At 43.3% G+C, this 23,917-nt stretch overlaps 1 protein-coding gene across 1 annotated transcript; it reads left to right on the top strand.

Annotated features, from left to right (window-relative positions):
- LOC146710493 (actin-related protein 2/3 complex subunit 1A-A) lies at positions 1-23,617 on the top strand. The gene is made up of 10 exons (XM_085453056.1): positions 1-119; positions 537-667; positions 2,083-2,187; positions 18,888-19,110; positions 19,223-19,330; positions 21,314-21,520; positions 21,671-21,746; positions 22,033-22,223; positions 22,847-22,937; positions 23,456-23,617. Exons 2-10 carry the CDS (start codon positions 604-606, stop codon positions 23,459-23,461), a joined length of 1,071 nt encoding a protein of 356 aa, XP_085309182.1. The 5' UTR covers positions 1-119; positions 537-603; the 3' UTR covers positions 23,462-23,617.
- Positions 23,618-23,917: the final 300 nt, after the last annotated feature.

The following is a 23,917-nucleotide window of genomic DNA, read 5'->3' on the forward strand; positions in this document are numbered from 1 at the left end:
CTTCAACAATAACACAGTCATATTCTTCACCAGGACACAGTGCACAGCTCCTGTTGTGCAGACAGTCTCATGAGTACAACTCTGAACGCTCTTCTACTACCTGACCACACAGACACAGGGTAAGTAATAATTTCAGCCCTAATTATTTTGTATCAAATCTGAGTAAAAGTTTCAGATTGTTTAAACAGAACAAAAGTAGAAGCTGGAATTTAGGTGATATGTTATTGGGCTTAAAACTTTTTCAGTGTAGTCTGTTGTTGTGTATTCAGAAACAAACGCTGACAAGTCTGTCGTTCACCTCCAGATTTGTCTGCATTAGATCTGATAAAGTTGTTATCTCCCAGTCGTTATTCATTCAACTAACTATTAATTACACTAAAGCTATTCCAGAGTCCCTTCTTGAAACCTGATTTCTAATAAAACCCTCAAACAGAGAAAAGTATAAACAACGAACCATTTCTGCTTTATTTAAGAAAACTGTTTCTCAAACAAAGTGTACCCTGTTTTTTCTCTCCCTTTCATCCTGGAACATGCAGCAGCCCATCTTTACAACAACTGTGACAGCAGCAGCATTCCAGCAGTCTGTCTTGCCTCTGTTCAGACATGTCGCTGTACAGTTTTGGACTGGAGCCGCTGTCCTGCCATACCTGGAACAAAGATAGGACCCGTAGGTGAAATACCAGAAAAAATAGTCATGCTCCATTTCCATATATAGAGTAGCTCACACATAAATGCACATATATGGATTGCATTAATGTGGTTCAGAGAAACGTTGGCAATCTTATTATCAGTACAGGAAATTGACTCAGAGAGCTTTAATGCATACATGTATGTATACACCTGGAGGTGATCTGGGCCTTTGAATAACATTGCACTTCACTACCTTTTTTTTAATGTTATATAGAAAGCACTTGGGTGTAGAAGAAATTGCTTGTATGAATGGGTGTGAACAGGTGAATGAGGCATGTTATACAACGATCAAGTACCTGCAGAGGGTCAGGCAAGTCCTGAAGAGTCAGCTGAACGGCAAGTACAAGATCCAGGCTATCAACACCTACGCCCTGCCCGTGATCAGGTAGCCTGCTGGGGTAATAGGCTGGCCAAAGGAGGAGATAGAAGCCACTGACATCAAGACCAGGAAGCTCCTGACCATGCATGGAGGGTTTCACCCCAAGTCCAGCACCCTGAGGCTGTACGCTAAACAGAAGGAAGGGGGCCGGGGACTGGTGAGTGTCAGCACCACAGTCCAGGATGAGACAAGGAACATCCAAGAATACATTGGGAAGATGGCCCCAACTGACCGAGTGCTCAGTGAATACCTCAGGCAGCAGAAACCCAAGAAAGAGGAGGGAGACGAGGAACCATCATGGAAGGACAGGCCCCTGCACGGTATGTACCACCGGCAGATAGAGGAGGTGGCTGATATCCAGAAATCCTACCAGTGGCTGGACAAAGCTGGACTGAAAGACAGCACAGAGGCACTAATCATGGCAGCACAAGAACAAGCTCTGAGCACAAGATCCATAGAGGCTGGGGTCTATCACACCAGGCAAGACCCCAGGTGCAGGCTGTGTAAAGATGCCCCAGAGACAATCCAGCACACGGAAGAGCACAGGAAGAAGGAACACGAGAAGCTGGTGAGGTCCCAAGGCCTGGAGAACATGTGGAGGGTGAAGGTAACAGTGGTCCCAGGGTAATCGGAGCACTCAGTGCAGTGACTCCCAAGCGAGTGGCTCCAGCAGATCCCGGGAACAACATCGGAGATCTCTGTCCAGAAGAGCGCAGTCCTAGGAACAGCTAAGATACTGCAGGACCCTCAAGCTCCCAGGCCTCTGGTAGAGGACCCGAGCTTGAAGGATAAACCGCCCGCAGGGGCGAGAGGGAATAAAAAAAAAAAAAAGTATATATATATATATATATATATATATATGACAATGTATGTATGTGAAGCAAGAGAGAGGAATTTATATATATCTCTTTATATCTCTCTTAGATGTTTCTTACATAAATGCCTTTCTGTGGTTCATATTTCTTCATTATTGTTTGACTACTGAAACAAAGTGATGACATATTTGCTTCCAGAGATTGCTGTGAGTCCTAACAACAATGCGGTGAACATCTATGAAAAGAATGGCAAAGACTGGGTCAAGATCCATGAGCTGACTGAGCACAGCGGACGAATCACAGGTACCATATCTGTAATGGAAAGATTTAATCTGTTAAAATCCATTATGACTTTCAAAACGTTCCCATTTTCAAAGTATTAAAGAGGCTGGCTCAGAAGTACATCAGTTAATTATTAATGCCTAACCCCTCGTGTGCCTAAGCATTTGCTTTGCTCTTTATTTCAAAGTTAGCAAACAAAAGTGGAAAAGTCTGCCCATTGAAATTAGATCATTTTAAAAATATCTTCTTATAAAATGATCATCCTTGATAGCCTTTCATAAATATTTGATATGTATAATATTTCTATCCCGTTTTTGTGTTTTTAGTTAATGAGTTTTATTTTTGTTATTTTTATTCCATAATGTTGTTATTTTTTTTCCCAATTAAAAAGATGTTCATTGTTTTAGCTTTAACCCTCTGGGCTCTATCCTGGCTATTTGTTCACTTTTCTTTTTTCAACCATTTTCGCTCTGTTAATACAAATGGAATGAAACTTCCCAAAGGTCTATATTTTTTTAATTTTCAACATCAGCTCCTTAATAAGATCAATAATATTCACTATACACCAAATTGTTCCTCTTGACTCTATCGTGGCCATTTTTGGCCAATTGAAATCCATTATAACCACCTTTTTTGATTCCTTGTTATTGACAGTACTATATCGTGCGATTTAGGTAGAATTGCTTTCATTCTGAAGTCAACACATGAAAATTGTAGTTTTTAATGTTTTTTACCAAATTACATCATTTACCCATTTTTGGCCAAACAAGCAATTTCATGTAATATTCTGAGTTTCTAGTAGCAGCCTTTGATGGCCTACCTCACTCCAATGGACCAAAATAATGACACAATTTTGACACAGGTTTGATCTTAAGGATCTAATAGTTTGTGTTTGTGCATGACATTGCAGCACAAACATGTATTTGCAAGATAGACTGGAATAAATAATGATGCATCAAACATTACATAGGCTGCAGTGAGTTTCTGTGGATGCAGGCTGTTGAGCTTTGAGTTTCCCAGTCAAACTCAGCTTTGAAGCACATGCTAAAAGCACTTTTACTCTTGTATTTTTCATCAAAAGATACCATACCCAAAATATTAACTCTAGAAACAAAAACAAACCCAATCACAGGACATTTTGCAGAGTTCAAACCTGCAGCTGCAGCTGCAGCACAAACAACAACAAACACTGTAAACGTGTCCTGGAGTTTCTGCAGGTGCAGACAGAGCTACTGCTGTAAGTAAGCCTAACAGCTTCCAGATCATTTATTCTGGCTGTATGGCAAGAAGGTCATCACTGCTTCAAGCACGGTCTGTATGATCTGGTCAGAGAGCAAGGACAGCAGCAGTCCTCTGCCCTTGAAGAAAAGTCATCTGCCCAAGATGAAGAAACTTCCTCTCCAGAAGATGAGGGGCCAATCTCCAAAGAGGCTGACTGCATCACCACTGATGAAGAGTACTAGCCAGTGCCTGAATCCTCTTCTTTGGGGGAAGATTGGGGTTGGGGGGCATGGAGGTGGAGGCCGAGCAGCTGATGGAAAAGAACATAGGAGCATTTTCTGAAACCGAGGAGCCGGTGACTGAGTGGATCCCTCATGAAAGGAAAACCATGTGGGTCCCACCACTGAAGAGAGACTGCTCTACAATCCAGTACCCACTGGTATCAAACCAGGGCTCAGCCTGTATGCAGTTTCCTGCATTAGCAGCCTGAGATCTACTTTTGACTTTTTTATAACAAAGGAGATCTTTTAGCTGCTGTGCACCCTTACAAAGCTGCACGTGAAGCCAAGGTGTGAGGATTGGAGGATTATAGATGAAGTGAAGATGTGAGCCTAAACCAGAATAAAGCAATGCATAGCATGTTGGATGACAACACTGGAAGTTCTCAGGAAGTTAAAAAGGGAAAGGGGTTCAGACTCCAACTGACGGAGGAGCTCCGAGGACAACGTCTTTCCTTCGGGCACCTTGGCAGAGGAACTCCTCAGATGAAAACATGCACAGGGGAAACAACCCAGAGCTTCCCCCCCAGCTCCTCCAGTTGCAACAGAGGAAGATTTTGTTGTCTGTCTTTGGCTTCACCAAAACTACCATGGCAATATCCCACATGCCAAAGCAACAGAGGAATGTGCTTCTTTCTTTAAGCACATTTTCTAAGTGCTTTCTAACTAACATTCACACAGATTCATACTCCGATGGAGGCATCGAAAAGCAATTTAGGGTTAGTATCTTGCCCAAGGATATTTGTCATGCAGTCTAGGGGAAGCCAGGAATCGAACCACCAACCTTCCAATCAGTAGATCTGCTCTACCACCTGAGCTACAGCCACCAACAGCTCTAGCGCAGTGTCTTTCACCTAGCAGAGTGGACAAACAAACTGATGTTTAAAGGGTTAAAATTTTAAAACAGTAATAACTATTTTACATTTATGAAAAGACCTGAAGTTAGTTAAAACCTTTATGCAGAAAAAATGGCAAAAAACCCCATAAAAATAATAAAAATTACAGACCTAATCAATTGGTGGTCACTTTTGGCCACGAACAAGCTGAAAGTGTGGTGATTTTGAACAAACCCAAAGGGTTAATTATGGGGTTACAGGTTTAATAATCTTCCTCTAAAAATGTTGTACACGCACAAATGTTTGGGTGCTGTGAAGTGTATTATTATAATTAGGTCATGTACTTGTCACTTGTGTAAGTTAGTTAGTAAGCCTTGAGGCGACTTATGTTGTGATTTGGCGCTATATAAATAAAATTGAATTGAATTGAATTGAATTGAGTTAGAAGGGAACCCCTTCTAAAACGGCAACAGCAGCAGGGGATGATCACGGGAACAGAAAGAAATGTAAAATCTGGTAAAATATATACTTTATTTACAGCATAAAAATGTATCCGGAATCATTCGATCAATCAATTTTCCTGTAGACTCCTGGTGGAGCATAGGTCCGCAACATCACCACGCCAACGGACTCTGTTCTGGGCTGTTCTCTTCAGCTGGGTCCACGTCATTCCGGCGGCCGTCACTTCGCTCTCGACAGATCTTCTCCATGTCTGTTTGGGTCTCCCCACTTTCCTTTTTCCTTGTGGGTTCCAGTTCAGTGCTTGCCTTGTGACATTGTTGGATGGTTTTCGGAGTGTGTGGCCTATCCAGCCTGATTTTCTCCTCTTGATGCTTTGACCAACCGGGTTCTGGCTGGTTCTCTTCCACAGGTCTGTATTCGAGATCTTCTCAGGCCATTTGATGTTAAGGCTGTGTCGCAAGCACTTGTTGATGAAAATCTGCATCTTGCTGGTAATGGTGTTGGTCACCTGCCACGTCTCGGACCCATACAGGAGGACTGCTTTCATATTGGTGTTGAAGATGCGGATCTTGCTGCGCTGGGATAGGGGTTTGGAGTTCCAGATTGGTTGCAGGGAGTTGAATGCAAGCCTTGCTTTGTTGATCCGGCTCCTAATGTCTTCATCTGCGCCGCCATCTCTGTTGACTATGCTTCCTAGGTAGACGAAGAGGTCGGTTTCCACCAAGTAGCTGCAGTGGATGTTCTTGTCGGTTGTTCAGCTGCATCACCTCTGTTTTTCTGACGTTGATCTTCAGGCCGGTCTTTTCTGCCTCCTCAGCGAGCCGGGTGAGCTTGGACTGTGCATGTTGCTGCTTGTGGGACAGAAGGCTGATGCCTTATGCAAAATCCAGGTCCTCCAGCTGTTTGGTGAAGGTCCACTGGATACCGGTGTTGCTCTGTGGTTCTTCTCATGATCCAGTCCATGATGATCAGGAAGATTGCTGACAGCAATGAGCCTTGCCTCATTGCAGTTTTCACTGCGAAGGAGTTGGTCAGTTTTCCATTGTTCAAATCAATTAAATTCAATTTTATTCAATTCAATTTTATTTATATAGCGCCAAATCACAACAAAAGTCACCTCACGGCGCTTCATAGATACAGAGAAAAACCCAACAATCATATGACCCCCTATGAGCAGCACTTTGGCGACAATGGGAAGGAAAAACTCCCTTTTAACAGGAAGAAACCTCCAGCAGAACCAGGCTCAGGGAGGGGCGGGGCCATCTGCTGTGATTGGTTGGGGTGAGAGAAGGAAGACAGGATAAAGACATGCTGTGGAAGAGAGACAGAGGTTAATAACAGATATGATTCAATGCAGAGAGGTCTGTTAACACATAGTGAGTGAGAAAGGTGACTGGAAAGGAAAAACTCAATGCATCATGGGAATCCCCCGGCAGCCTACGTCTATTGCAGCATAACTAAGGGAGGATTCAGGGTCACCTGGTCCAGCCCTAACTATATGCTTTAGCAAAAAGGAAAGTTTGAAGCCTAATCTTGAAAGTAGAGATAGTGTCTGTCTCCTGAATCCAAACTGGAAGCTGGTTCCACAGAAGAGGGGCCTGAAAACTGAAGGCTCTGCCTCCCATTCTACTTTTAAATACTCTAGGAACAACAAGTAGGCCTGCAGAGCGAGAGCGAAGTGCTGTAGTAGGGTGATATGGTACTACAAGGTCATTTTATTTTTTTTATTTATTTATTTATTTATTTATTTTTTATACATTAAGATAAGATGGGGCCTGATTATTTAAGACCTTGTATGTGAGGAGCAGGATTTTGAATTCTGGATTTAACAGGAAGCCAATACAGGAGAAATCTGCTCTCTCTTTCTAGTCCCTGTCAGGACTCTTGCTGCAGCATTTTGGATCAGCTGAAGGCTTTTCGGGAAGTTTTTAGGACATCCTGATAATAATGAATTACAGTAGTCCAGCCTGGAAGTAATAAATGCATGAACTAGTTTTTCAACGTCACTCTGAGACAGGATATTTCTAACTTTAGAGATGTTGCACAAATGGAAGAAAGCAGTCTTACATATTTGTTTAATATGTGCGTTGAAGGACATGTCCTGGTCAAAAATGACTCCAAGGTTCCTCACAGCGTTACTGGAGGCCAAGGTAATGCCATCCAGAGTAAGAATCTGCTTAGATACCATATTTCTAAGATTTTCAGGGCCGAGTCCAATAACCTCATTTTGATCTGAATGAAGAAGCAGAAAGTTAGCGGCCATCCAGGTCTTTATGTCTTTAAGACATTCCTGCAGTTTAACTCATTGGTGTGTGTTATCTGGCTTCATGGACAGATAGAGCTGGGTGCCATCTGCATAGCAGTGTAAATGTATGCTATGTCTTCTAATGATGCTGCCTAAGGGAAGCATGTATAATGTAAACAGAATTGGTCCTAGCACTGAACCCTGTGGAACTCCATAATTAACCTCAGTGTGTGAAGAGGACTCTCCATTTACATGCACAAACTGGAGTCTATTATTAAACCACTGCAGCACAGTACCTGTAATACCTACAGCATGTTCTAATTGCTCTAATAGGATATTATGGTCGACAGTATCGAACGCTGCACTGAGGTCTAGCAGGACAAGCACAGAGATGAGTCCACTGTCAGAGGCCATAAGAAGATCATTTGTAACCTTCACTAAAGCTGTTTCTGTGCTGTGATGAGCTCTGAAACCTGACTGAAACTCTTCAAATAAGCCATTCCTCTGCAGATGATCTGTTAGCTGTTTGACAACTACTCTTTCAAGGATGTTTGATATGAAAGGAAGGTTGGAGATTGGCCTATGATTAGCTAAGACTGCTGGGTCTAGAGATGCTTTTTGAGTAAAGGTTTAACTACAGCCAGCTTGAAGGCCTGTGGTACATAGCCGATCATTAGAGATAGGTTGATCATATTTAAGATCGAAGCATTAATTAATGGCAGGACTTCTTTGAGCAGTTTTGTAGGAATGGGGTCTAAAAGACACGTTGATGGTTTGGAGGAAGTAATTATTGAAGTTAACTCAGAAAGATCAATTGGAGAAAAAGAGTCTAACTTAACATCAATGGTACTGAAAGTAGCTGTAGATAATATTACAGTGGGGCAAAAAAGTATTTAGTCAGCCACCGATTGTGCAAGTTCCCCCACTTAAAATGATGACAGAGGTCAGTAATTTGCACCAGAGGTACACTTCAACTGTGAGAGACAGAATGTGAAAAAAAAAAATCCATGAATCCACATGGTAGGATTTGTAAAGAATTTATTCGTAAATTAGGGTGGAAAATAAGTATTTGGTCACCTCAAACAAGGAAAATCTCTGGCTCTCACAGACCTGTAACGTCTTCTGTAATAAGCTTTTCTGTCCCCCACTCGTTACCTGTATGAATGGCACCTGTTTGAACTCATCATCTGTATAAAAGACACCTGTCCACAGCCTCAAACAGTCAGACTCCAAACTCCGCCATGGCCAAGACCAAAGAGCTTTTGAAGGACACCAGGAAAAGTATTGTAGACCTGCACCAGACTGGGAAGAGTGAATCTACAATAGGCAAGCAGCTTGGTGTGAAAAAAATCAACTGTGGGAGCAATCATCAGAAAATGGAAGACATACAAGACCACTGATAATCTCCCTCGATCTGGGGCTCCACGCAAGATCTCATCCCGTGGGGTCAAAATGATCATGAGAACGGTGAGCAAAGATCCCAGAACCACACGGGGGGACCTGGTGAATGACGTGCAGAGAGCTGGGACCAAAGTAACAAAGGTCACCATCAGTAACACACTACAACGGCAGGGAATCAAATCCCGCAGTGCCAGACGTGTTCCGCTGCTGAAGCCAGTGCATGTCCAGGCCCGTCTGAAGTTTGCCAGAGAGCACATGGATGATACAGCAGAGGATTGGGAGAATGTCATGTGGTCAGATGAAACCAAAGTAGAACTTTTTGGTATAAACTCAACTCGTCGTGTTTGGAGGAAGAAGAATACTGAGTTGCATCCCAAGAACACCATACCTACTGTGAAGCATGGGGGTGGAAACATCATGCTATGGGGCTGTTTTTCTGCCAAGGGGACAGGACGACTGATCCGTGTTAACGACAGAATGAATGGGGCCATGTACCGTGAGATTTTGAGCCAAAACCTCCTTCCATCAGTGAGAACTTTGAAGATGAAACGAGGCTGGGTCTTCCAACATGACAATGATCCAAAACACACCGCCCGGGCAACAAAGGAGTGGCTCCGTAAGAAGCATTTGAAAGTCCTGGAGTGGCCTAGCCAGTCTCCAGACCTCAACCCCATAGAAAATCTGTGGCGGGAGTTGAAAGTCCGTGTTGCTCGGCGACAGCCCCAAAACATCACTGCTCTCGAGAAGATCTGCATGGAGGAATGGGCCAAAATACCAGCTACTGTGTGTGCAAACCTGGTAAAGACCTATAGTAAACGTTTGACCTCTGTTATTGCCAACAGAGGTTATGTTACAAAGTATTGAGTTGTATTTTTGTTATTGACCAAATACTTATTTTCCACCCTGATTTACGAATAAATTCTTTACAAATCCTACCATGTGGATTCATGGATTTTTTTTTTCACATTCTGTCTCTCACAGTTGAAGTGTACCTCTGGTGCAAATTACTGACCTCTGTCATCATTTTAGGTGGGGGAACTTGCACAATCGTTGGCTGACTAAATACTTTTTTGCCCCACTGTACATCTGTGGGATGATTATTGGTAATTTTTTCTCTAATGTTATTCGTGAAGAAGTTCATGAAGTCATTACTAGTTAATGTTAAAGGGATGGTTGGCTCAACAGAGCTCTGACCGTTTGTCAGCCTGGCTACAGAGCTGAAGAGAAACCTGGGGTTGTTCTTATTTTCTTCAATCAGTGATGAATAGTAAGATGTTCTGGCTTTGCGGAGGGCTTTCTTATAAAGCAGCAAACTATTTCTCTAGGCTAAATGATGATCCTGTAAATTTGTGACACGCCATTTCCTCTCCAGCTTACGAGTCATCTGCTTTAGGGTACGTGTTTGAGAATTATACCACGGAGTCAGGTACTTCTGATTTGAGACCTTAGTTTTCAAGGAGCTACATTATCCAGAGTCGTACGTAGTGAGGAGGTGAAATTATTAACAAGATAATCGACCTCTGTTGGGGTAGCGTTCAGATAGCTGCTTTGCTCTGTGTTGGTACAGGGCATTGAAGATGATAACAGTGGGTGGATTATATTCTTAAACTTAGTTACAGCGCTTTCAGAAAGACATCTACTTTGATAAAGTCTACCCTCCACCGCTGTGTAATCAATTATTGTAAATGTTATCAGGAAATGATCAGACAGGAGAGGGTTTTCAGGAAACACTGTTAAATGTTCAGTTTCTATGCCATATGTTAAAACAAGATCTAGAGTGTGATTAAAGTGGTGGGTGGGTTCTTTTACATTTCTGAGTCTTAGAAATCAGACAGAAACTCTGTGTAAGGCCCAGGTGGACGATAGGTGATAACAAGTAAGACTGGTTTCTGAGTTTTACAGCTGGGGTGGACGAGGCTAAGCATCAGGCTTTCAAATGAATTAAAAGTCTGTCTGGGTCTTTGGTTGATTAATAGGCTGGTGTGAAAAATTGCTGCCACACCTCCCCCTCGGCCTGTGCTTCGAGGTTTCTGGTAGTTAGAATGACTCGGGGGTGTTGATTCATTTAAACTAACATAATCATCCTGCTGCAACCAGGTTTCTGTAAGGCAGAGTAAATCGATTTGTTGATCAATTCATGTACTAACAGAGACTTGGAGGAGAGAGACCTAATATTTAATAATCCACATTTCACTGTTTTACTCTTTGGTTCTGATGTGGATACTGTATTGTTGTCAAAGGAGCTTGCAAAGAAAAGCATCTGGACTTCTTTAAGTTACTTGAAGATATTTCACCTCTCATCCGAGAAGCTTCTTCAGTTCTAAGGTCAAATGGTGGAGAGTCCCAGATATAAACCTAGTGGGAGTGACCCCCCACAGAGAGACAAAAGGACCCCCTGATGATCCTCTAATCGCCTGAGCCAAGGTGTGAAACTGGGTGTGGGTCCCAATCAGCCAGGGTTTCGGGTGTGTTCATTGTGAAACCTGGCCCCACCCTATCATGCGAATTCCTGAGGTCAGATGGCCCAGGATGTGAGTGGGCGTTAAGGCGTCTGGGAAGGATCTCAAAACTGGATTATAGATGGCAGAGAGTTGGTGTCGTAAACCCCCGCCTCTGTTCAAAGATGGTCGCTCACAGTGGACATAGATGCTTCTTTCACTCCTCTTTCAAACCATCTGTCCTCTCTGTCCAACATGTGAACACTGGCATCCTCGATACTGTATTGTTCTTTCTTTGTGATTGTTTATGTTTAAGTTGTTTGTTGCTGGTTTTTAGTTTGTTTTTTGTCTTTTTGGAAGCTGACACGGTCTCTGTGGAGATGGGTTTTTGGGGGGCGGTAGCAGGAGGAGAGAAGCTGCAGAGAGGCGTGTAAGACTGCAACTCTGCTTCCTGGTCCCAACTCTGGATAGTCATATTTTGGGGGGTTTAATAAATTTGTCCATATTTCTAGAAATGAGAGCTGCTCCATCCAAAGTGGGATGGATGCCGTCTCTGCTAACAAGACCAGGTTTCCTCCAGAAGGTTTGCCAATTATCTATGAAGCCCACATCGTTTCTGGGACACCACTCAGACAGCCAGCAATTTAAGGAGAACATGCAGCTAAACATGTTACTCCTGGTCTGATTGGGGAGGGGACCAGAGAAAACTACAGAGTCCGACATTGTTTTGGCAAAGTTACACATCGATTCAATATTGATTTTAGTGACCTCCGATTGGCGTAACCGGGTGTCATTACTGCCGACGTGAATTATGATTTTACTGAATTTACGTTTACCCTTAGCCAGCAGTTTTAAATTTCCTTCAATGTCGCCTGCTCTGGCCCCTGGAAGACAATTGACTATGGTTGCCGGTGTCTCTAGCTTCACATGTCTGAGAACAGAATCACCAATTACCAGAGTTTGACCCCCGGCGGGTGTGTCGCCGAGTGGGGAAAAACGGTTAGACACATGAACGGGTTGGTGGTGTACCTGGGGCTTCTGTTTAGGACTATGCTTCCTCCTCACTGTCACCCAGCCGCCCTCTTTCCCCTGCTGCTTGGGGTCTGCCAGGGAACAGCTAACGGGGCCTACGCTATCTTCGGCTGCACCAGCTACAGGGGCCTGGCTAGCTACGGGTGAATGAAGGGTGCGAAGCCGAGTCTCCAATTCAGTAATCCTGGCCTCCAGAGCTGCAAATATGCTACATTTGTTACAGATATCATTACTGCTAAAGGAGGCCGAGGAGTAACTAAACATCTGACACAATGAGCAAGAAAGTGCAGGAGGGACAGGTGAAGTAGCCATGGTGCTAACGAGTCGGCTACGAGCTAAGCTAAGCTACAGAAACAGTACAGAGACAGTGAGTGAATACTTTGGCTATAAATTAGGTAGTGAGTACACAGAAATTGTGCTTCGGATGAAGCATGTGAAGATTATACTATGAAAAAAGAATGTATTTAAAGTTTTTAATTAAATTGCTAAGCAGATAAGCTACTCAGAAACAACAATGTGTTTGAGCAGGAACAGGAAGTGATACTCTACCACAGAGCGAGTGAACACCAAGTGACAGCGCCACCAAGAGTCAGGATGATCTGGCAGGATGAGTCTTCGTATAGCTGTTGGATGATGTTGATGAGCTTCTGCGGGATTCCGTAGTGCTGCGTCAGTTTCCACATGGTCTCCCTGTCAACGCTGTCGAAGGCTTTTTCAAAGTCAACAAAGATTGTGTACAAGGGAGACTGCCATTCAATAGACTGCTTGATGATGTGGTCTGTACTAGAGATGGCACGATACCACTTTTTTATGTCCGATACCGATACCGATATCATAAATTTGGATATCTGCCGATACCGATATGAATCCGATATAGTGTTTTTTAATCAACAAAACTGTTTTTTAAAATATCTTGCTGCATTTTGTATAAGTTCATACTCAAGTTTAAAACAACAACTACACTAAAGCTATTCTGTTATACCTGTATACAAAAAAAATATTTCATAGTTCAGCAATACTGATCAATCTAATAAACTTAGACCTACACCATCCTCCCTATTCTGGTATTTTAAAGAGTACTTAGCGTAAATATTAAGCAACCTAACTAATAGGGTTCCAACTCCCAGCAACAACAAAAATAAATAAATAAAAAATAGGGAACCACCCCTCACGCGCCACCTCATGATGCTTAATCGACGTAATCAACCTTAATTTGATGCAGTGTGAAAAAAAATGCACAGAAATCAATTATTTTTCAAGAAATATTAAATAGATTCAACATCTTTCTTCAACAAAATTGCAGACTGCACAGATGGTACCTTCCCAAAGGAAAAAGTACTATAGCTTACTAGGGTATATATATTAGACTTAATAGTCACTATGTACAGTAATTGACTTCTATTCATTTTACATCAAATTAAAACTTTGTGTGTCAGATAATTATTTATTAAAAGCTTGACATTTTAAATGAGAATAAGAAAGAAAAGTATGTCTTTGTGCCCCCTTTTCCCTGTTCATGCCCTATCGGCCCCCCTGGCTAAACTTTGCTAGATCCGCCCCTGCACAGTTACCAGCGTCAGCTACGTAGAAAAAGATCCTGGTGTAGAAAGTAATATTAAATAAATTCTAACAACAGCTTATCAAGCTTAAACGTGCTGCTGTTGTTCAGCCGCTGGTTTCCTCTTTCTGGTGCAAAGTGGGCCAAAAACAAACAAGAGAGACAGACTCGCGACAGAAAAGCCGATCAGCTGATCAGTTTCACGATTGAAGTAGCAGCCGGAGAGCGAGAGGCAGTCGCTCGTTAAGCTTAACGCAGGAATGCTTTACAAACATTCAGAGATGGACTTACACACTTGCTTTACTTCTCTCGGGGATAACTTTGTCGGAGATGAAATGCCAGGTTGCTAGCGAAGCTCCAAATGCTATCCAGACCACCAACAGGTCCCGCATGCCACAGCCGCTCTATCACGTGATGCATACTGCTCCGACGTGCTAACGTTCTGAGGTGAGTTACGGTGTGTTGCAAGTTTTGTGAGGTGCTTTCGTGATATTTAATGGATCGGATTACATTTTTTATTTTTCTCCGATATCCGATCCAGTCATTTAGGTCAGTATCGGACCGATACCGATACGTAATATCGGATCGGTCCATCTCTAGTCTGTACATGATCTGTCTTGTCTAAATCCTGCCTGCTCTGATCTCAGTCTCTTGTCCAGTGCCTTCGTCAGTCTCTGCAAGATCATTCTGGTCAACACCTTGCTGGGGAATGACAGCAGCATAATTCCTCACCAGTTGCTGCACTGGGATAGGTCGCCTTTCTTATGGAGCTTCATCAGGTACCCATGCTTCCAGTTCGCAGGCACTTGCTCCTGTTCACATATCTTCACTAGGAGAGGATGTAGCATCTCCCCTGCTGCTGCCGCGTCTGGCTTGAGAGCTTCTGGAGGGATGCCATCAGGCCCTGTGTCGGGAACTGTTTGCGGTGGTGGTGGATTCAGGATCTCTTCAAAATGTTCCACCTATCTTTCCTGACAAGGACACTCTCTTCATGTTGTTCTGCTTGGCTGCTGTTTCTGCCTCTTCTGTCATACTGTGCACAAATTGTCCTTTGTCCCGTCTGGCACTCTTCTTCACTTCTCGGTTCACCTCCCAATATTGTGCTCTGAGGTCTGTTTTCTCATGTTGATCCTGACATCTGTTAATTTTCTGCCTCACCTCCTTCCTCTTCCCTACCTTCTCCCATGTCTCTTTTGCCATCCACTCTTTCTGCCCCTTCTCCTTCTTCCCCCGGACTTTGGTGCAAACGGCCTTCCAGGTCTTCTGTATTTCTGTCCAGGAGTTCTCTATTGTCTCTTCGACCAGATCCCCAAGGGCTTCAAACCTGTTCCTGACTTCACAGTTGAACTCTTTTTCTTGCTTGCCCAATTTCAAAAACTGTATGTTGAATTTCAGTTCAATTCAATTCAATTCAATTTTATTTATATTATATATATAATTTGTGGGGTGGTCTTCCTGAAGAGTTGCATAAGGATCTCAATTTGGTCTTCAGTGTTGCCACTAGCAACTGATGGTCTGAGGCTGCATCAGCACCGCGCCTTGCTCTGACATCCAGCATACTTCGTCTCCACTTCTGGTCGATGGTGAAGTGGTCGATCTGGTTGTCAGTCTTCCCATTTGGTGAAGTCGGAGTGGTCTTTTGGATCTTCCTGTGTGGGTAGATGGTGCCACCCATGGATAGGTCATAAAAGGAACAGAAGTCAGTGAACAGCTCTCCATTCTTGTTGCAGATGCCTATGCCGTGTCTACCCATGATGAGTTCTCTGTCTGTGTTGTCGCCTCCCACCTTGGCGTTCAAGTCACCCATGACGATGCACCCACTAACGCGCTGCATTAGTGGATGCATAACATTGGATGATAGTGGGTTCAACTGCCCTTGCAGACTTGCCAGCGAGCTGGCTTCCCAATGGCTTTCACTGGCACGCGTCATGGGCCCCACTGAAGAGGAGTCTACCTGTCCAGGCAGTTGTAGGGATGTATTTGTTGTTGCAGTTTCTGTAGCATGACTTTTTTTTTTTAAGAGGATGGGGTTGCTAGACCCACGCCCAACCCTCCTCCTTTCTCATCCTGGACTTGACACCAGGCAATGGCGGAGTTGGAAAGAATCATTAAAAGAACATAAAACTAAAGACAATAAAGATCTGCAGTCTGGGAGCTGAAGCCCCCCTAAGAGTCCTGTAGCATCCAGTCGAACTGAGAAGGCCAGAACTGATGGTTGTTGAATGACCTTTATTATTCCTTGCCGTGTATCAGACAACGAACCAACGTAAGAGCTAGACAAACAAATAAAACAATTACCATGTTATTTATGTAACACCATTTTAACCGCCATTACGCTGGTCTAACCGTTTTCTATTAAACTATATAATACATATTATGCATTTCAGATTGCTCAAATTAAATCATGTACATTACAAACCTTGTTCCCCTGTCGACTGTAGCTAGAACCATTCGTTTTTGTACAATTTAACCATGTTTTTCTCTCCCTTTTCTCCGTTAGCATTAGTTTTCCGTTTTCTTCCGTCTTTTTTGGGGTGGCTGTAGCTCAGGTGGCAGAGCAGGTCAGCCACTAATCAGAAGGTCGGTGGTTCGATCCCAGGCTGCCTCCTGGCTGCATGTCAAATATCCTTGGGCAAGATACTAACCCCATGTTTGCCTACTGGTGGTGGTCAGAGGGCCCGGTGGCGCCTGTGTCCGGCAGCCTCGCCTCTGTCAGTGCGCCCCAGGGCAGCTGTGGCTACAATGTAGCTGCCATCGCCAGTGTGTGAATGTGTGTGTGAATGGGTGAATGACTGAATGTAGTGTAAAGCGCTTTGGGGTCCTATGGACTAGAAAAGCGCTATACAAAAAATGCAGGCCATTTTTTGTACATCAAGTTGGTTACCGTTACATCATTCACTTCCGGTTACACGGGAAGTTACCAAAATAAAAGAACAAGCATTATATTACGTGTATATGAATTAGCTTTACATATCCGCTGTTACAGGTCCCAATCAGTCTCAGTCCACTGAACTCCACCAATGGGGCCAGGCCGTCAGCGTCCTCCAGTAGTGTCCTCCGCCACTCCGCTCTGCTTCCGCTAAACACAGTGAAGCAGGAGCACCCATCCTAATGTACCAGGGATGTCTCTATACATTTTTACAATGGGACTTACCCCACAAGTGCAGAGCTCTAAACCCCGCCTGCCGCTGCTCTGTGCCTAAAGCGTTTTAGCTGGCGTCTTGCTGCCACTTGGACAAAGTCTGCCATTGATGAACCGAAGGCCCTCTCTCCTTCTCCTGCGACTGCGGCCCCACCCTGCCGCCAGTTACTGTTCCACGGCTCGTGCTGCCTACGGCTGCGTCCTTTCGCACAGTCACCTCCTGTGGCTGCACCTCCCGCCACGCTCCTCCATGGCTCTCTCCTTCTCCTCTGCGTCCGGCCACACCTCTCTTCTCTGACCTGCCAGGCCCTCCTATTGGCTGCTGCCAACAAGGGAGGCCTGATTGATTTCTGTCCCCTGTGCCCTCCAGGTGTGTCTAATTAGGGAAAGCAGGGGGCGGAGTCTCTCTGAAAGAAGATCCAATTAATACAATAAAAGCACGCAACACTAAAATACACTCAACATTAAAACACAACAAAGCATGCAACACTAGAAAAGAAATCCTTCTTCCCCAGATGACATACTTCTCTCAGTAAATAGACCCTTTAACAGCAGTGAACTTCTTTGTGTAGGACATAACGTTGAAGACAACATTTATTTACCAAATTAAAGCTGAAACATTTTGTTAGAATTCTAAGTGTGTTTACTGAAAATCAAAGTGTCAGTGAGTACAGTCTCCACCAATACGCACTCAGAAACTGGGGAAACTCACACAGGAAGTGGTCTGGCAGACCCAAAGCAACAACAGAATCAGAATACAGGTTTGTGAGAGTCAACAGCAGGTGTGATAGCTGGAGATTGCAGCTCAATAGTAGTTAAAGGGTGCAAGTCTTTGCTTCAGTTATACAGAGAAGACTGCAACCTGTAGGTCTGACACGGTGAATTGCTAAGATGTCAGAAAGGGGGATTGTTTGGGCCATGAACCAAGGCCAGTGGACTAAAGAATACCTATAAGACCTATAAGACCTCTAATAAGTCCATAAGAAGGGTTTATAGACCAATGAAACAAAATCTAATTGACTGCAGATGAATTACACCAAAAGTATGTGCTTCATGAGATGTATGATTTCTATTTTATATTAGAGCTTTAAATGGAGTTGACTGCAAAGGTATAATTTGTGTTTTTAAATAAATCAAAAAATCCTTATGAAAGTAATTGGATAAATTCTAATGCACATTTTAAAGCTCTTATCCAGTCATGGTATGTTAGTTTCATGTGTTTGCAACAGATGTAGCACCTTTTGGGAGGTTTAAATGTCTGTATTTTGGCCAAGTATAACTGACTGTCAGTGAGTAGCTAAGTTCAAGTATCTGGTACCTCTGCTAGACCATAAATTCCAACACATGAATACCATTACAGACGGCGTCACCGACTATATAAATATCTGCAAGTATACCATCATATCAAGCAATGACCTGAAGGCGTACTGAATGATAAGAAGAGGGTCATTAGGTCAGGGAACAAAGGGGAGTTGCAAAAAATGAAGGTGGAGTATTAAGGGAGGAGTAAGGAGATGGAGTCCAGGGAGCTGGTGAGGAGGTCTGTGAAGCAATAAGTCAGAAATCACCTCCTTCTGAATGTCAGCAACATAAAAGAGATGGTAAAGAGAGGGGAAAAGAATGTGACTAGGCCCATTAGAATCATAGGTGAGGAGGTGGACAGCTACAGGTACCTGAGGTACACCTCATTTTATTTTCTCAGGAAGCTCAGATCCTGCAGCAACATCTTGGAGATCTTTTAGCAGTCTGTCACAAATGCCATTTACTTTTCTGATCAATTCACAATGCTGGAACCATCACTGGCCAGAATCATTTTAGTCAGTGATGGACAAACTGCTTCCTATCATGTACAGCCCATCTCACCTGATCCATTCCACACTACTGACATAGTAGAGAGCCGTCTTCCTCAGACTTACTGAACTCCTCTGCCATAAAGAATGCTTCAGGAAATTATTTCTACCATTATCTATAAATCAATTCAATAAATCTGTTTTGTGTGTGATGGGTGAGGATACCTATCAACTATAAGATTCCATGCACATATTTCTGTGTTATACCTTCTTGCAGCTGTTTCTCAGATATATAGTGTCCATATCTGTCATCCATAGGCATAGACTGGGCCCCGCAGTCTAATCGCATAGTGACATGTGCCTCCGACCGCAATGCCTATGTGTGGACCCTGAAGGATGGTGTCTGGAAACCTACCTTAGTCTTGGTACGCATCAACCGTGCAGCCACATGTGTGAAGTGGTCCCCACTGGAGAACAAGTTTGCCCTGGGCAGTGGAGCCCGTCTTATCTCTATCTGCTACTTCGAGCAGGAAAATGACTGGTGAGCAATATAAGATCTCATTTAAAAGACTTGTGTTTGGTACATAAGACGTGATGATGTTGATTTTTGTTAGTATGATAGGAATGGTTCTAACATTCCTCCTCCACTTTAGGTGGCTGAGTAAGCACATCAAGAAGTCAATTTGCTCTACAGTGCTGAGTCTGGACTGGCATCCCAACAACATTCTCCTGGCAGCAGGGTCTGCAGACCTTCACTGCAGGTGAAACTACAACGAAACCTGTGGTCGATCTTTGCATGATGAAGACACACAATGACTGCATCTTTCTCACATATTTGCACTTCTTATTTCAGTATAAATTTGTTTTAGACAAATCTTCAAGCCACACTGTTGCACTGGATCTTGCTCCTTGATTAACACATACTAATACAGTGGAATTTATTTTGACTTAATCACACTTACAGTCTTCTGTTGCCCTCATCAGTGAGGGTTAGGATTTCCTTTGTGTAAATCTTAAGGGGTGGCTGTAGCTCAGGAGGTAGTGCACGTCATCTGCCAATCGGAAGGTTGGTGGGTCAATTACTGGCTCCCCCAGTCTGCATGCCAAATATCCTTGGGCAAGATACTAACCCCCATGCAACCATTGGAGTATGAATGTGCATGAGTGTGAGAGGCATAGAGTACTTGTGTGAATGGGTGAGTATGGGTGAATGCGGCGTGTTGTATAGAGCGCTTTGAGTACTCCAGGACAGTAGAAAAGCGCTATATAAGAATCAGTCCATTTACACAAAGTTTGACTAAGTCTAGAGTTAGCAGGTGTTGGGAATTTCAGTTTAAAGCCATGATCAGGATAAAGAAGACACATTACTTTCATAAGAAAGTGTGCCAAATCATCTCTGGCAGTGCCAGTTTGACTGTTGTTTGGTGTCATTCATTGAACTGGATCATTGAAGTCTGAATTACCATACATAGCCACAACAGCCTGTTACCTCCTCCTAATGCTGGTCACTGGCTTGGTCACACACTGCTGTGGATCGGCGTCCCATTCTTCAACCAGCATTTGTCTCTCTTGCGCAAACATTGCATCCAAACTGATCCCGCAAATGTTCAATGTGGTTGTGGTCAGGACTGCAGGTAGGCCAATCGACCCACTCTCCTCCCGAGTTCTGGAGGTTTCTGGTAAACTGCGCTCTGTGGGGACGAGCACTGTCATCTTGGAGAATAGAGTTTGGTCCCGGACTGTGGAGATATGGGATTGCCTGGTGGCACAACCTCATCTCGATACCTCTCAGCATTGAAACTGCCTCCAGTGAGGAGAAGCCTCGCCACCACCATCGCACTGCCTCAACCAAAATCTCTGGCTGGTGAAGAAATCAGCTCAGTGTTCTTTGCGTCTTCACACTACCATACAATCCAACTGCTGTAGGCAGAATCTGGACTCATCGCTAATGTTCCTCCACATGTTCAAGTCCAGTGCATGTGTCGCCAGCACCACTGCAACTGGTCCTGACAGTGAAGGGCAGCCATAGCAGACCTCCTGGCTCGCCTGGCTGACAGGGTGAGGAAATGGTCTTCTTGTCGTGTCATCTTCTTGGCATGCCCACTTCACAGCCTATCTTCGACATCCTGCATTACATGGAGCTTGACCATCAGTTTATAGATGGTACTAGGGATCACGCGAAATAATGTTGCAGCTCGGTTTTGCAGAACACCAGCTTGAATTTGCCTGATCAGTCAAACATGGCATACTTGGATGAGAAGCAAACTGACTGTTGTAGCCAGTGTTGCTAGTCTGGTGTCGATTAATCACCTTATTGTCACCAGAAGCTCAAAACAAAAGTCAGTAGCAGAATAAGTTTTCAATGGCACAGCCCAAATACTCAACTCTGCTGCATAAGTCACACATTCTCCTTAAAGATGTAGCACCATTTAAGGAGAAATAAATAACTGCCATCAAGCATCAATCTGGTTTTTGTGCTAAGTTTAATTTTATACTATATTTCCTTTAACCTAATATTGATTTGTGTAAAAATGTTTAAATAATAAAAGTAAAAAGTCAGATATGTCAAGCATGAAAGGCAACCACAAGGTTTTATGTTATAAAATAATGTCAGTACACTTGAACCAAAGATGTCTTATTCATTTTGGTTATGGGCCATACAGGCTTTATGGGTAATGAAAAAGTAGACAAAACACACTGATTCACTATTTAAGAACTAACAAAGAGATATTTGTGTTTCCCAGGATTTTCTCAACCTACATCAAGGACATTGAGGAAAAGCCCGGGCCCACTGCCTGGGGGGCCAAGATGCCTTTTGGGGAGATGATGCTGGAGCATAAAGACTGTGGTGGGTGGGTACACAGTGTTTCTTTCTCTCCCAGTGGAGACCAGTTGGCCTGGGTGGCCCACAACAGCAGCATCAGTGTCGCTGATGCCACACAGGGGAAGGAGTAAGTATTGCTACCGAACCACTTACTTCATTAATATGAGGAGTATTATTTTATTCACTTAAACATATAGCCATTACTGTAAACCTTTCCTTGTATATAGGAGTGCCACAGGTGCATGACCTTATATCATTTCACCTGTTCGCCTGTTAGGGTAATCCAGCTGACCAGTGACAGCCTGCCACTGCTGAGCGTCCTCTATATCAGCCCTACTGAGATTGTTGCTGCGGTAACTATGCCCCGCTCCATGTGTTTGTCTGTGTAAATCAAAATTATTCAACTGTGTAAAGATGTAAAATCTCCATATTATCAATAGATTAAATGACTGTGAGTCATGTGAAAGGCATGTTCAAGACAGAAAGACAAAACTGAAGCCTTGACAAATAAAACAAAAAAAATTATACTAAATTGTGTCTGAGCTTTGCTGCTCCATGGCCATTGGTCACACAATATCACATTGAAAAACCGAATATCCAAAATGATCAGATATTCTTTTGTGCTTTTTCTGCACCCAGGGACATGACTGTTGCCCCTACCAGTACACGTATAAGGGCCCACGCTCTCTGGAGTTTGTGAAGAAGCTTGATATCCCAAAGCAGACCTCCAAAGGGAATATGTCAGCAATGCAACACTTTCGCAACCTGGACAAAAAGGCCACTGACGAGGAAATCGGTGACCTGGACGCACTTCATCAAAACAGCATCACGTGAGGAATACTGCTTTTTAATTTGAAAAGGCACAATAACCTTTGCTGAGGAGGTTCTGTTCTTAAACAACTGAGTGAAGGAAGCATGTTTTAAATATTTTATACTATTTGTCATCCTACAGCTCTCACCCACTTTATTTTCTGCCAACATTTCCAAAGCTGAGTGTTTCTTCTTCACTCACTATGTGTTGATAGACCTCTCTCTGTTTAATCATTAGTTATTATTAATCTCTGGCTCCCAAACCAATCACAGCAGATGGCCCCGCCCCTCCCTGAGCCTGGTTCTGCTGGAGGTTTCTTCCTGTTAAAAGGGAGTTTTTCCTTCCCACTGTCGCCAAAGTGCTTGCTCATAGGGGGTCATATGATTGTTGTGGTTTCTCTCTATTATTTACAAAGTAAAGTGTGCTGAGGTGACTGTTGTTGTGATTTGGTGCTATGTAAATACAATTCAAGTGAACTGACAAATTAAAATGGAAACTGATTTTAAAACCATCATTAATACCCGTTGATCTCACTTTGCTCACAGAAGAGCATCTGTTAGTACGCGTCAGACATTTTGTCTGTCCAAATATTTTCACCTATGTTGTCATTTCCTTTCTTAGCTGTTACTTTGTGCTCTGCAGGCAGCTGCGTATTGTATCACTGGACAAAGCCAAAGTTGTGCAGTACAGCAGCGTGGGTCTGGATGGAGCTATGGTGATCTGGGATTTTAAGGTACTGTCTTCAGTAAAAATACAAAAAGATGAAGTGGATGTAGTAATTATTTTTGAAACAATCTTTTTTGAATCGCTCTGATGATGAGAAACTGAGCAAGCTCAGCTCACTGAAGTCGGGCTTCTCGATGAAGTAAAAGTAGGATGCACACATTTAGTGCAAATTTACCAATGTTTCTTAAATATCTCACATTACAGGCTCAGACCAGTTTTCTGATTTCAGATCTCCAAAACACTCAAAGTGATTTGTCGCTGCACTTGAATGTAAATTTGAATTGTTAAATTTGTTACTAAGAGTTATATAAACCTTAGAAGGCTGGGAAATATGAATTTCATGCCTGAGAGTATTAATGGAGATCCACACTGATAATACACTCAGGTGTATTGGATCTCTGTGCTCAGTGTTAGCCATCAGCTATAATGGAACAAGAAACACATAATTTGATGATCCTTGTGTGTCATTCACATCTTAAAGGCTCATATGTTCTAATATGCTTTTGTTTTTGCTCTCCTTTGCAGCCCTGACTCCACATTTGTCCTTGAGCTGAGTCGGAGATCAAACACATCCTTGGTTCATTCATTCATCTGTGTTTTCCAGTAACTGGGAAATGCTGTTAGCACATGTGATTTGTGATATTTGACAAAAAACTAATTGTTTACTAAAATAAATGGGTAATGTATTGCCTGTTGTGGATCCACTGTGCTTTACATAACTTACTCTGCCAGTACATATGGAGGCCAGTGTAGCTAATCCTGTGTTACGGCTGGTTTCCTTGACTTTAGGGTTTTAGACCTGCGGTCATGTATTTGGCGCAAACTGGACTTTAAATTCAGACCCAGCACACCAGAAGTTTAAAAGCTTTATTTACAGACTAAGTGTAACTTACTGAGAACAAACAGGAGACTGGTATGGCAAAACTGACTGTGGGAACTAAAGCAGAAGCTCATTTGAGTGAGGAGAAACAATGGTAGCTGGGACTG

This window comes from Copadichromis virginalis, linkage group LG4 (assembly GCF_057382275.1).
Source record: "Copadichromis virginalis isolate Kocher_CV1m ecotype Utaka linkage group LG4, C_Virginalis_male_GT1.1, whole genome shotgun sequence".
NCBI lineage: Eukaryota > Metazoa > Chordata > Actinopteri > Cichliformes > Cichlidae > Copadichromis > Copadichromis virginalis.